The 14,065-nt window shown below is 43.2% G+C and overlaps 1 protein-coding gene across 7 annotated transcripts in view; it reads right to left on the bottom strand.

Annotated features, from left to right (window-relative positions):
- Positions 1-14,065, bottom strand: part of RALYL (RALY RNA binding protein like) — a 632,627-nt gene that overhangs the window by 125,957 nt on the left and 492,605 nt on the right. For all 7 annotated transcript variants that reach the window (XM_066266414.1, XM_066266415.1, XM_066266409.1 and 4 more), the window contains one exon: positions 983-1,015. In XM_066266414.1, coding sequence (XP_066122511.1) covers positions 983-1,015 — 33 coding nt within the window. The remainder of the gene's footprint in view (positions 1-982; positions 1,016-14,065) is intronic.

Below are 14,065 nucleotides of genomic sequence, written 5' to 3'. Positions count from 1 at the left end.
CAATAAATCACCTGCTCCATTTTTCTTCCCGGGCATCCCAAACAATTATTTTGATTCCTGTGCTTCACAAAGTTTTATGAAATACTTTTATGAGGGATAGAAGGGAGGGAGGGAACCATAGTGTTCAATGAGTGACAGGAATATTCAAAGGGCATAAACAAAGTCATAAAAAAAATTGATGTGATTGTTCAAAAATCTAACCCCATTTGTGTTTCTGGTTATCAAGCATGATGAATACAATGGCTGCTTAGAATACCTTATGACTTCCTCAAAGCTAGGCATCACATCTCCCAACACTTCCTGAAACTGCAATATCAGCCACAAGGCTGAGCATACAGAAGTTCTTTAACTGGACATTTTAATACAGTAGTCATAAGATTATCTGTTAAAAACAATTTTGTTCATTCTTAATTAGTTCTAAGTGCATGAAAATCTTACTGTGTTTTTGTCAACCACACATTATTATTAGATGATGTATCATGACTCAGGATGATGCCATCAGCTCCGTGTGGGAGAAGGGGAGAAATAAAAGTGAAATGAGGAAAAAAGAGGAAAAAGAGAGATTTGGAGATAGATTTACAGAACACAAGGGAAGAAGCACTAAGTAGAGGAGACAAAGAAAACAGCTCAAAGATGAGTAACATGGAAAGGAGTAAAGCGGCCGTGCAGAGGAACTTTTAGCACCTGTTTACATGATGAGAACATAGACAGTTGGGGTCTGCCCTACTTGGTGTTTACTGAGGATACAGAATTTCACACACGTGCGTTAGCTGAATTTCTGAGGTCACAGAAAGCTCAGGGTGCATTTTACTGAAGTCTTGTAAAACACAGATAGCAATGTTACTGAAGAAATGGTGCACTCCGTGATAGGTTGTGACTCTGAATAGAGCTTTAAATAATTGAAATACCATTTCAGTAAACCTTGCTAATTTCAATTAAAAACTAACAATATGAGATTTATAATGTTTAGACATATACTCACCCAACAGAGAGGAAAGGCTCCTTTGACTCAAGCCTGTGAAAAGAAATATAAAAAAAATTATTTAAATGTAAAAATATGCTACTTATTTGCTACTTATTTTCTGTTTTTACAGTAATTTGTATAAGTTTCGATATATTTATTTGTGATTGTTGTAGTAAAAATGTATACATTATATATAATATTATTTGGTTAGATATTAACTGAATAATTTATTTTCAGTAAATCTTCCAGAACGAAGATCTAAACACCATGACATTCATGGTTACTTAGTGGCAACACCATCAGGGGCAGGGAAATCAGGTCACAGATGCGCAGACGAGGGTCTGCCGGCCTCCTGTGTCTCCTAAGGACCAGGTTCCTTCTGTAGCTCCTCATATGTTAAGGAGGAATCTAATTCTGAAGCATCTCTTTGGTTATGACATCTCGAGCAAGCCACTCAAAAAATGTTCCGGGGCTCACTTTTCTCATTATAAAATAGGCTAGGATTGTACCCAGTGACTCTCCTTCTAGTATAAATTAGCATATATTCCTTGCAAAAGATGAGTCAATCAAAAAAGTATCCTAATTAATAATTAATATTTCCTAATTAGTAACTAAGGAGATCAGTTGGTAGGTGTATACTGGCCACTTTATTTTCTTATGTTTCTTATCCTATGATTATAGGTTAAATGTAGGCAAAGACTGAAGACATTTCTACCTAAATCCTGGTGCTTAATATTTTTAAAAAACCCTGTTGTGCTAAAATATTTTATTTACATGTATGTCACCACCCCTCTTTACAATTTCAATGACCATAAGATGACGCCTACACTTCACCAACACCAGCTTCCCACGTTCTTCATCGCTTCTCTTACCAACTGTTTTATTGCAGGGAATTTGTCTACTTGTTGCCCAAACAAATTCAGTCTAGCTTTGCCTTGGTGTCTCTTACCATTCCAATTCTACACGAGTGCTGACTTCTCCTTCCTCCCTCTATGGATGATCTATTTACCTTTTGAGTTTCTGTAAAACCTTCATAAAGCCAGTCTTGACACAGTCATCCTACAGGGACAGTCCTGTCTCTGCTCCTATTACTTCTTATCTCCATCACTGTGACATAGTCTCAGGACAATAGTCCTGGGTTAAAAGACTGAAAGTTCCATTAAGACAGGTGGAGAACTACCACCAGGCCATCTATTTCGTGCCTTATCCTCAGAATGGTGACACACAGCAGAAGAAAGTGACAAGTGACCCACACTGAATGACACTCTGCCTTGTTAACCAACTGTTTAACCGTGTTTGTTTCCTAACAGGGAGTCGAATTCACCAGTGTTGAGATGATTCAGAGAGTCTTACACCCTTCTCATTAATTATATAGCAAACATTGTAGCCAACTCAAGAGGCTGTGGTGAAGAACATGAGATTAGGCATTTAGAACAATCTGCAGTGCTCCCGGCACACAGCAGACTGGGACAGCCATGACTATGCCAAACACCGTCGTCTCTCTAAAAGCCAAAATGGCTGGAATATAGGAAAAACTCACTTTTGTAATGTTGGTCCTGAAAAGTGAAAAAAAAAATAAGTAAAAGAAGAAAACTGCTGGGAGAAAGGTTCCTTTGGAGAAAAGCGTTCATCAATTTAAGCCGTAGAAACAAATGATTACATTGCAGCACACCCAAAGCCAACTTTCCTGAGCTTTCTTTCTTTCCTTTTAAAATAAGATAATTGTTTTGTGAAGAAAAGAATTGATTTTACCTTCCCTAAGATTGACTTTTAACAGGAAATGGGTAGGGAATTTAATAATACTTCATTCAGGACCTGCTAGAATTATGAGTAGCATAAGATAAACAAACCACAGTCTTCTTAAAAAAAAATAAGCACAGTAGAGAAATAAAGTACAACGTGAAATTAAGATCAATATTTGGGGCTAATACTCTGCATTTAACAACAACAAAAACCAAGCTATATTTACTGAGTGCCAGACATGATTCCAAATGTTTTGTGGATGTTGATTTGTTTAAGCATCATGACACCTTCTGAGGTGCATCTCATTTTACAGGTGAGGAAACTGATACAAAGATGCTAAGTGTCTTGTCCAAGGTCACAGATCCAAAAAGTGGTGGAAGTAGAATTTGAATTTAAGCATTCTGGTCCCAAAGTTCATAGGCTCACATCTTGCATGGTACATTGAGTCTCACAACTTGTTTTGTTTGTTTTTGTTTTGTTTACACATTCCCGAAGGCATTGCCACATGTCCTCTCTTTATTCTTCCTTAATTCTACTGAGAGATCTTATCTGATTTCAGATTCTGATCACATTCTGGTTGCTCCCAAATTTTCGTCTCTGGTGACACTCCACTTATGACACATGAATACCTCACCTTCCTCCCTCATTCTTTTTCTCTTTATCCCAAATCAATGGCATCATTAGCCACCCAGATAACCAAGCTAGAAAGAGTCGAATAGTTCTCATTCACTCCTGGCCAACAGCACTCCCTGCAGCAGGTTCTCCTGATTCTGTTGCTTTATCTTCACTCTGGTCGTACCTCTCAGTTCTTACCATCACAGTCCGTGTGACCATTAACTTCCATGTGGGCTGTGACAGTGATTCCCCCGGTGACCTTCCCTATGCACTGTCCCTTTGAAGCAGCCGTATATACCGGCAGAACCATGAGACAGGGTACCGGTCATGGCACGTGAACACTCAGCCAACCAAATGCTGGTTACCAAGGTAGTAATCTGACACGCTGTTTTGGAAATTTATATGACCATATTTTAATATAAAAAATTTTGTCTCTATTTCATCATCAACCCTTTATAGTCTAAACACATCCACATGATATTTTCATCATTCCAAGGCCTTCTAACTTACATAGCCCTTTTCCCCATGGTAAATGTGAGCAAAAGATGATAACTTTTTTTTTTTGTATTTTTCTGAAATGATAAGTGGAGAGGCAGAGAGACAGACTCCCACATGTGCCTGACCAGGATCCACCAGCATGCCCACTAAGGGGTGATGCTCTGCCCATCTGGGCCATTGCTCTGTTGCCACTGAAACCTATCTAGCACCTGAGGTGGAGGCCATGGAGCCACCCTCAGGCCAACTTGGCTCCAATGGAGCCTTGGCTGCGGGAAGGGAAGAGAGAGAGAGAGAGAGAGAGAAAGGAGAGCGGGAAGGGTGGAGAAGCAGATGGGCACTTCTCCTGTGTGCCCTGGCTGGGAATCGAACCTGGGACTTCCACACGCTGGGCCAACACTGGTCAGGGCAAAAGATGACAACTTTGATCAAAGATGAGCACTTGTGATTCTTTGGTGTCTCCCTTTACTGAACTCTTTTCATATGAAAATTTAACAATTCTATGAGTGTTCTTAAAAAGTCATCAATTGCTAAAAGATTAAAACAAGTAAGAGTCTTCCCTATGTAATAGGGACAGATTCAGGTAACCGCATATGCAGGTAACTGTAGGTGAAGTCTTTGACATCCAGTGAAAACCAGAACTGTCTCTCGACTGTCCTCCCCTCACCTGAAGACAAAATCCAGTGCAAAAACAGCCCAGGCTCCTGTGCTGGTTGCAGGGCCCGGAGCCCAGAGCCCCTGCTGTGGGGAGCACGGTGCTGTGAGAAAGACAAGCCTCCCTGGTGTTCGGTGTGCGGACGAGCCCTGGCCAGATGGGCACCTCACCCACATCGCCCAAGGAAGTCTGCGCATGAGTCAAGGACTATAGCATAGGGGATATTGTGAATAATATTGTAATAATTATGTATGGCACCAGGTGGGGACTAGAAATATCAGGGGGATCACTTTGTAAACTCCATGACTGCCTAACCACTGTGCTGTACACCTGAAACTAATAAAGAATAATATTGAATGTCAACTGTCATTGAAAATAAAAAAGATGCTTTGTCCACTACTTATAGCCCTTTTCCAGGTGTGACTTCCTATAAGGGCACACAGTTACAATAGATGCCCAAGGACTGCTCCTATTATATAGCCTTTTATGGCATCCTGTCAACCACATTGAGCAATCTGTGGCCACACAGAGCTTCGGGTGAGACCCTGGGAGCAATCATTTCCTTAAAAGCTTGTGTGCACTGGAGCTGAGAGGTCAAATGAGTTTTAATTTTTGTGTCAATTCTGGCTAATTGATGGTGGCTGCTGGGAATAACATGTTGACAAGAATTCTAAAGTCTACTCAGGGCTGTGGGTATGAGAGGGCTGTAATTAACCCGTGTCTGCCTCACAAACAGGAAAAGACAAGAGTGTACACTTCCCAGCTCTGGGCTGATGGCACTGTAGAAATTTGCTCAAACTTGCCAAGGGGACAGAGAGGGGGGATAACGTCGGCAGCAGAAGCTAGATTGCTAGGCATACAGTCCATCTGCCGATGCGTGCAAGTTAAATTGGATATTTAATGCCTCATCTAATAACCAATATTTGGGATTTGACATGCTAGTCTAAGCATTTTAGCACATTTAATCCTCAAAATCTCCTTGTGACGTTGGTGCCATTATCGTCTCTATTTTCCTACATAGGAAACTGAGGCTGAGAGGTATTGGGCAATTTTCCCAAGAACTTAAAGCTAGAAGGCCACAGAGGAGGACGATAATGCAGGCCGTCTGATTAAGACCTTGAATTCTCAATATTGTAGTATATTAGGACCATTTTCCTTGATGTTATTTTTTGGCCATTCAAAGAACATCAGCGTCACCTCAAAGCTGAGGGTTTGCCCACGCTGGATTCCGAGTCTCTGGAGAAGCAGCTGCATCCCCTCCACTTCCCGGGATGTCGGGCTGACATGTCTGCTTCCCGCTCTCATTTGGCCCCTGGGAAAGTTCCCTCCTGTCTCCACCCTCTACGCTCCTCACTCCAGTGACAGGTGAATAGTTGGCTGTGGGGTCTGCCAGGACGGTGGTGGGTGCTGACCCTCCCAGTCATGACTCTGCCACCTTGGAAGTGGAGGCTGCAGGACTCACCCCTGTGGACAGGCTGTGACGTTCTCTAACTCTCCCAGGGACTGAAATGCAGCAAGAGAAATGGCTTTGACAGAGAGAGAAGACTCTCTGGGCAAGAAAGATCGCTCTGCACCATCCTAGTCTCCTGTGGTCTAGGGACTCAGTCCGACAGCTCAGGGGCATGGCCAGGGCTAGGGGTGGCCAAAGCAGAGGAGAGGGTCATCCTTGTTGTGCAATGACACCAGAAGTGACCGCTCACACTGGAAGGACGCACACAGAACTCTGTGTGGACTTTTCCATGAAAATAAGAGAAATGGTTTTCTGAAAAAAGAAACTTTCAGACTCAATTATGTGCATGTTGGTAGATTTGCTCATCTCAGCTCCAAGCCTGTGTGGTGAAGGGAAGCACATTTAAGACACACTAGCCAGCAGCTGCTCAGCTGCCTCTCTCCATTGTCTCAGGCAGTTCCTGGCTGATAGCTGGCAAGCCCTGTGGAGACCTGGCACCTGCCGAGCATGCAGAGGGAGGAAGCAGATCATCGGTCTGTGATCCAGTTTTAGACCTGAGCCCGCAGGCCTGCTCTCTGCAGAATTCTGTAGCCATTTATCTTGCTTTCCTGCATGGTAAATGAAGGCATCAGAGTCAATGCAATTCTGCAAGGTCTTCTGATGGCCAGTGGCCATAAGTTGTTCACTGTGAATGGTGCTAAATGACATAACACACGTATTCACATGACAGTCTCAGTAAATTGAGGTGAACAGTAGACTTGTGCCCTCACCCGCCTTCCTCAACCCCCTATACGTATGCCCCACATTCACACCTGTTCAGGTTCTAGGTACACCACCCTCTCCTCCACCTTCTCTTAGTAGAACACGTAAAAACTATTCGCTGAGTGTAGCTAACGTCTGCTCCAGGCTTGGGGAGCCTCTCATTTCTGCATATGTCTTGCTTAACTGTACGGCTGCTCACTTCCCAGGGACACACGTGTCCGGCAGATTAATCTCCCGCCCGAGTTCCTGTCTCTGTAACCTCAGCCTCTTTCAGACCCAGTGTCTTACACCCCTCAGATCTCTGAAAAATTATATCCTAGAATTAAATGTCAGAATTTCATGACTCCAGCTGCCACATGCTGAAAAAATGGTGTGATGCCAATCACCTGCCTGAATGGTCACTATCGCCTCCCCTGGGGGTGTGTTGAGAACTCCACCTGACTGGCTGGGCTGCAGGGTGTGTCCTCTAACACCCCACAGCTAGTGTCTCACACGAGCGTGTCCCCTTCCCTTCTGGGCTGCTCCCTGAGTTAGTGGTGCTGATCACGCCATACCCCAAAACCTGACAGGTACGGTCTTGTCAAAGTCTCCAAACCTGAGAGTGAATTCACAAATCACACAACGCCGCAGTCAATTGCTGGTGAACATGAATGTTGAAGAACATGTGAATCAATTCCTTCCTTCTTCCTGCCAACACTTCACTGGGTTTCTTACTATCAGTCTAGCTGCCCTGCTAGTTGTCTTGAGTCACACCGTTTGCTAGTTCCTGACTTGGAACACCAGCCTGTTCTAGAGCTCAGCCCTTGGACTTCTTCCCTTTTCTGTCTTGAATTTACTTTGTTTGGATGGGCTGTCCTCCAGTCTCATGGCTGTGAGTGCCACCCACCAATAAGCACAGTCAGCCTGGCCCTGGGCCTGAACTCCAGGCTTGTCTTCACCTGTCGACGTCTCCACTCGGCTAACAGGCATCCCGAATTGAATATGTTTGGAAGCTGAGATCCTCATCTCCACCGCCCACCTGGCCTGCTCCTGCCCCCGCCACGAGGACTGCCCAGCCCATGTAACTGTAGCTTCGTGTGTTCAGGTGCTTGGTCCCCAGACCTTGGAGATACCTGGGTGGACAGTCCAGCTGTCATCAGTTCCTTCCTTCCATCCACCCAGAGGCGGGATCCCTGTGCCCTCCTCTTGTACACAGGCTGGCCTTGTAACTTGCTCTGGGATGTGACACTGTGGAACTTCCACTCGAGGTTCACAGAGCACAGGCAGCTTCTTCCTTCTTGAAGCCAGTCACTCTGTAAACTCTGATGACTCTGAGACGGCTGTGCCGGGACGGTGTCATAGCTCGGAGAGGCTGTGCGGAGGCAGATGCCAGCCCCACAGCCATTCCAGGCACCTGATGTGTGCCCAGGGGCCATGCTGGATACCCCACAGAGCAGAACTGCCCGAGCAACTCCAGCCTAGACTGCTGGACAGAACAAACACTAAGTTTTCCTCTTTTAAGCCAGTAGATTTCAGGGAGCAGTAAATAATGTCATCCTTAACTCTGTTCTTTCTCTCAGGGTCCCCATCCCATAATGAATTTTTTAAAAAAGGAGAGAAAAACAATCTTCAGCAATCAAGAAATTAGAAGTTATAATGTCACTGAAATCCTCCTATAACTTTCACTGTATTGCAATAATGTCTTCACTCTGACGTCATGGACAGTTTTAGTAAAAACAAGGACTTAAATGCCTCTGAGAAAGGCTCGGCTTTCCAACTCAGAATGCTATTTCACATACAACATCTGCATTTTGTGGGTCATTCTCTGTTTCCGATTCAAACTAAGCTCTTGGCTGGTGGATTGCTTTCTTAATATACACATTCTGATCCACTCACTGTACACAGACTTGTTCGCATGGCTTGTCCTGCAACCTTGGATTCTTGCTGCTGAGTCGGGGACACAGACCAGTTCGCCCTTCCTTGTCATGGGCATGCCCTGCACACTATGTCCTTCCAAAGCAGCAGTGACAAAGGACTGGAATGCGCAGCTTTTAGTGCCATGGGGGACAGTTGCCATCGGGCAGGTGGCCCTGTCGTATTCATGGCTCACTATCTGCCCTCAGACCTGTCTCTGCCCTGCTGTCCTGATTATTTACTTAATTGCACCACCTATAGGCTCAGACATTTTGACTTTTTCATTTTTGAAGATTAGATGACTTCAGCGGTTCCCTGCTCTGCCCTGAGCTCTTGAGCCTGTCCTGCGGTGGCTGATGAACACTCCCAGAAGGAACTGCTTCTCCTTGCGGGGCTGCGGGCCGCAGGGACCTGGGAGACTCATGTTAATGTAGTGGCCCTTTTGGAAAATTAACTTTTCTAATAACCATAGTGACTGAAGGAATGCAGTCCTGAAGGTGGAGGGCTATGTCTGCTGAGCTGGTCTGCGCGAAGAACCCCCGCGGTCACCTGCATGAGTGTGTTCCTGGGATGTTACCTGCTACCCCTGGGAAAATGTGGCTTTTAAATTGCTCACTCTCTCTCCTTTGTTATTCTTTTTTTTGGTTATAAAATTCTCATTAAAAAAATGTGTATGATTGGGTATTAACATTACAAAAGCTATCATTCATAGTGTCCCTGTCCAAAGACAAAGAGAGCTAATGTTCTGATTTCTATTTTTTTCCTCAGTATGTTTGTTTTATTTATTAAATAGTTTTGGTTGTCTGCTTATATAAAGTGTCCTGTTTATATAATTATATGCTGTTATATGTGCTGTTTATATAATTTTGTGGGGTTTTTTTTTCTATTCAAATCTTAAACCTTTTCCCATGTTATAATGAGCACTTTGTGAAATATTCCGCCTAGCCTGACCTGTGGTGGCAGGGTGTATCAAGTATCAGCCTGGAATGCTGAGGTTGCTGGGCTTGCCCCAACACCACACGTATGGAAAACAACTACTTTGAGTTGATGCTTCCCACTCTTCCCTTTCTCTCTCTCTCTCTCTCTCTCTCTCTCCTCTCTCTAAAATCAATAAATAAAATCTTTTAAAAACCTTATCTAATAGAAGTGTCATACCTACCACTGTATAATATTTTGGTTGGATCAGATTACTCAGTATTATAAATAAAACTGCAAAAACAAATGAAAATAAAACTGCAAAGAACATCTGGGGATAGAACATATCTAATTTTAAATATTTTTAATATACTTAGGATTTTTTTAGATACCCTTTCAAAAATGAAATTACTTAGCCAAATGATATCAGATATTGGGCAGAATTTGAAGAGGGAAAAAAAAGGAATAAACTCAATAAAGCTGCCACTGGTCTTCTGTTGCTTTCTGGATTAGAAAGTCAATAGCAGAACTCCTGAATGTTAGAAATGGGAATAAACTAAGCAGTGGTTGAGCTCAACTTCTCAGTGTTGTTATGATAACACTGGGTTTAAAAGAGGTTGGTTGCTCTGAATCAGCCAGCTGGTGTCCATGCTGTAGGTGCAGGTCCCTGACTCCCAGTCCAGCTCCTTCAGACGACCAATGATGTTTTCTGACACCAAGTGGTTCGAATACACAAGCAGACATTTTCTCAAGGAGGAGGTGTTCTAAACAAATACTCAAGAGCACACAATGTAGCGCCTTGTTTCACTCCAACTTCCCTGTGCCCTTAGCCAGTCTCCCAGACACCCGGGAGCTCCATGTCCATGCCAAGGTTTGGAAGATGAGCCATTACACTCTGAGTATTGTGACTTTTAACGATACCACCAAGGATGAATTACCAATCACACTGTCATTTTAGTAGAAAGGAATTTTGTAAGTTTAATAGACTTAATTAACTTCCAAAAGAACCCATTTTGGGGAGAACATTCATCACATGTGGCTGACATTACCTAGTGAGACTTGACTGCTTTTATCTCCCTCATCGGTCCAGACATTGAAAGACGAGGCATTTTGCTTCCCTTTTAGTACTTGTAACTAAACCAGAAAAATTATTCTTACAAAGACATTAACCAGTTCATGTAATTTTTATAAGAATTATGTAAACTGTTTTCAAATCAACACAGTTAAAGCCAACCTAAGCTAACTACCTCACAAACTTCGCTTTTTATACTTGCTCCAAATTAAAATTTAAAAAAAAAAATCTTTTTAGAACTCAATATTTTCTCTCTGCTTATAATTTGTGATTAATATTTTCACACTTGCATGGACTGGGGGAAATAGATTTTTCTTAAATGAAAATAACAGAACTAGTTCATTTTGTAAAATAACGTATATAGTTATAATAACATATATAGTTTTAAAAAATGTCGTTCACCTGTACAGGTGAGACAGGATGATGGAGAGGAGCCGTCTGGTTTCTCGTTAATCCAAGACATCCATCTATGTGACACATACTCATTCCTCTTTCCTCCTCTCTCATTTTTCACAGGCTCCAGCCATCTTATACATGATGATGTGGTTCTCATTACTATTTTTATCCAGTTGTGAGGAGAGAGGCAGTCAGTATGGTCACTGAGCATCCCTGAGCGTGTGTGATGGGAATGTGATGGGGAAGCTGGTGCTTTTGAGGAATGATCGGTGAGGTGGCCCGAAGCCTAGCCCTCCGGGAAGGAGTTTAGTGAAAGGGACACTCTGTCCATTGCACACAAGCCAGCCCTTGAACGTGACTTTCAATTGCATTTTTAAAATATTTGAGACAAAACCCTAAAATTTTTAAACTTAATACTCTCTCTTAGAAATAAGAGATTTCCCTCCTTTCCTTTTCCTTTGAATATTTACTTTCGAGAAAGAAAAATGTCATATGACCTCACTCATTTGAGGAATCCAATGAACAATGTGAACTGAGAAACAGAATAGAGACAGAGACGGGGTCAAAGGGACCAGAGGGAAAGTGGACAGAGGGAAAGGGGATGAGAGGATGGGATAATCCTGGAGGGAAGGGGGGAGGGCACCGTGGGGAGGTGGGCAATGGGGATGTTGAGGGAAACACGGGGGTGGGGGGATGCACTCGGGGGGACACTAGAATCTATGAAAACACAATAAATTAAAATCAATTAAAAATTTGTCATTATGAGGACTTTCTCCTTTTCTCTGAAAAACTAGAAATCCTTTTGAAAACTTGATAGGCCTTAATGACCCAGGCGTGTCCTCTCCTGAGGATCTGGGGGCCATCTCTAAATTGTGGGCATCGAGGAGGACAGTACCCAATCTCCCAGGCTCAGTGGGAGGGAGAGCAGGGCCCTGACACTGGTGGACATCTGGCTCCAAATTGCAAAATGACTATATGTCCTACAGATATATGAAGTTAACTCTCCTCTGGGTAGAGACAGCTGCCAACTGGTTAACACGGGTGGGTCCCAATTACCAGGTGAGCCTAGGACACATTGTGTGTGACAAAACAATGCTCTCCAGCCCTCTCACCTGAGGACTGGCTACTGTTTATCTTGAGGACATGTTTCACTGTGTCAGAAGGTGAGATTTCTTTCTGTTTTTATAATGTCCCAGTGACCTAGTGGGTTACCAATGATTGGCATAACATTCTGGGTTAGTCCTTATTCAGTAAGAGTGTCTTGCTTATCTACTCCTTTTGTGGAGAGGATTTCTGGGTTGGAAGATTTTGTTTTTAATTCTATTAGAAACAGTCTAAAGAGAGGGTACCATTCCCATACTTAAGGTTTTTTCTTATTTTGGTCTTTGGTTCATTTAAAAATAAGACTTTAGGACACATTTCAAATTTATATTTCATGCTCTCTTCCACGTTGCCTTGGACTGGGAGACGCATCCTGGAGTCTTGAACTTAATGTGTAGATGGCAAAGACAGAGGAAAATGAGCCCCTATGGGCAAAAGAAGGAATAAAGTAACTCTTCAAAGTGAAAAACAACCAACATACAAATATGTCTTAGGTTGGAGGCTCAAGGCCCTCAATTCTGTGCCAAGGGCTCTTCTAGAATAATTGATCACTGAATCTCAAGATAATGATCAGAAAGCTACAATGATGAAAAGGGACAAAATCAGCACTGACTCTACCTTGCGAGGGTTTAAAGTCCAGCAAGCACTTTCCTCCCAGGCTGCAGCCCTTCCCACTGCCCCCCTGACCCCCCACACAAGGACCCCCATCCCCTTTCACCCTGGAGGCAGGGGTGTGTTGGTACTGTTGGCACTCTTACTTTAATGCCCCCTCATGCAAAGCACCTGGAACACAGACCAAGTGAGACACAGAGAGCACGTGGCACAAGGGGCCAGCACCCTCCAGTCCTGCTAATGAGGAGCTCTGTCCAACAGAAAATCCTGTTGTCACAAATGAAAGAAAGCAAGTCTTTCATAATAGCAAAGTTAGCGATTAGAAGAAGAGTAACCCATCTTTGTGTATACCAGCCAACTGCCCGGAGGCAGTGGAATTTCAGCCCCTTCCCTCATGCTGACCATTCCTGTGCATTTCTCCTCAACCCAGGGGGGAGTACTAAGGGAAGGTCGTGAACACCCAAGTGTGGTCTCTTTTTCTAGCCATTGGGACTGGGAAGACAGACCAACCCGGGGTCAGCTCGCTCTTGCTCCCTCTATCTGCTGGTACACAGCTCTGTGGGTAATTTGAACCCAGCTGCTCTGTAGGTCTAGCCATCTTAGAATGTCACGCAAATTTTTGAGATCCCTCCGTTTGTCACAGGATGGTCAACTGCCTTGGGAGAAGCGAAAAGGAAAGCAGTGGCTTGTCCTACTGCAGTTTATCCTCGGCTTTTACTGACAGACTCACAAGGAGAGTTCCATTAGTTTAAAACATTTGGTGTGTGTAACTCTGTGTGTTATGACTGCTACTGAGGGTGGTATTTACTACTCTGGTTAGATGATTTCATATGTGATAGGTCCTCTCAGAAGAGAAAGTTAGGAAAATAAACAGTTTCTCATCCCATTAGAACACTCCCTTTTAATGGACAGTTACATAAATCCCCATGCATCCCCTTTTTGCTTGGGCTGCCAGGAGTCTCGAAACTAAGTCAGATGTTCACTTATAATACTTTATTATTGCATAGGTTTTCTAAGTATATTTTGCCTGATCCTACCTGCTCACCCCACCCCATGTCACCCCCTGCTTCTCCTGATTCCTGATTCTTATTAGTTACCTCTTCTTAAAATCAGTGCATGATTTTGTTCCCTTTGATTTTTATCATGAACTACCTCTAATCAAATAAATAAAACTGAAGTCTTTCAAAAAGCTTTAGAGAAGGATGCTTGGCATTAAGGAACTGTACAACCCAGCCTCCCTTTACAACACCCTGCTCTTTCCATATGCAAGAAGGTACGCATGGGTCTTTTTTTTTTTTTAATTTTATTTTTTTAATGGGGTGACATCAATAAATCAGGATACATATATTCAAAGATAACAAGTCCAGGTTATCTTGTCGTTCAATTATGTTG

Source organism: Saccopteryx bilineata, chromosome 3 (assembly GCF_036850765.1).
Source record: "Saccopteryx bilineata isolate mSacBil1 chromosome 3, mSacBil1_pri_phased_curated, whole genome shotgun sequence".
NCBI lineage: Eukaryota > Metazoa > Chordata > Mammalia > Chiroptera > Emballonuridae > Saccopteryx > Saccopteryx bilineata.
Note: the sequence above shows the minus strand (reverse complement) of the source record. Positions and strands in the feature narration are given on the sequence as shown.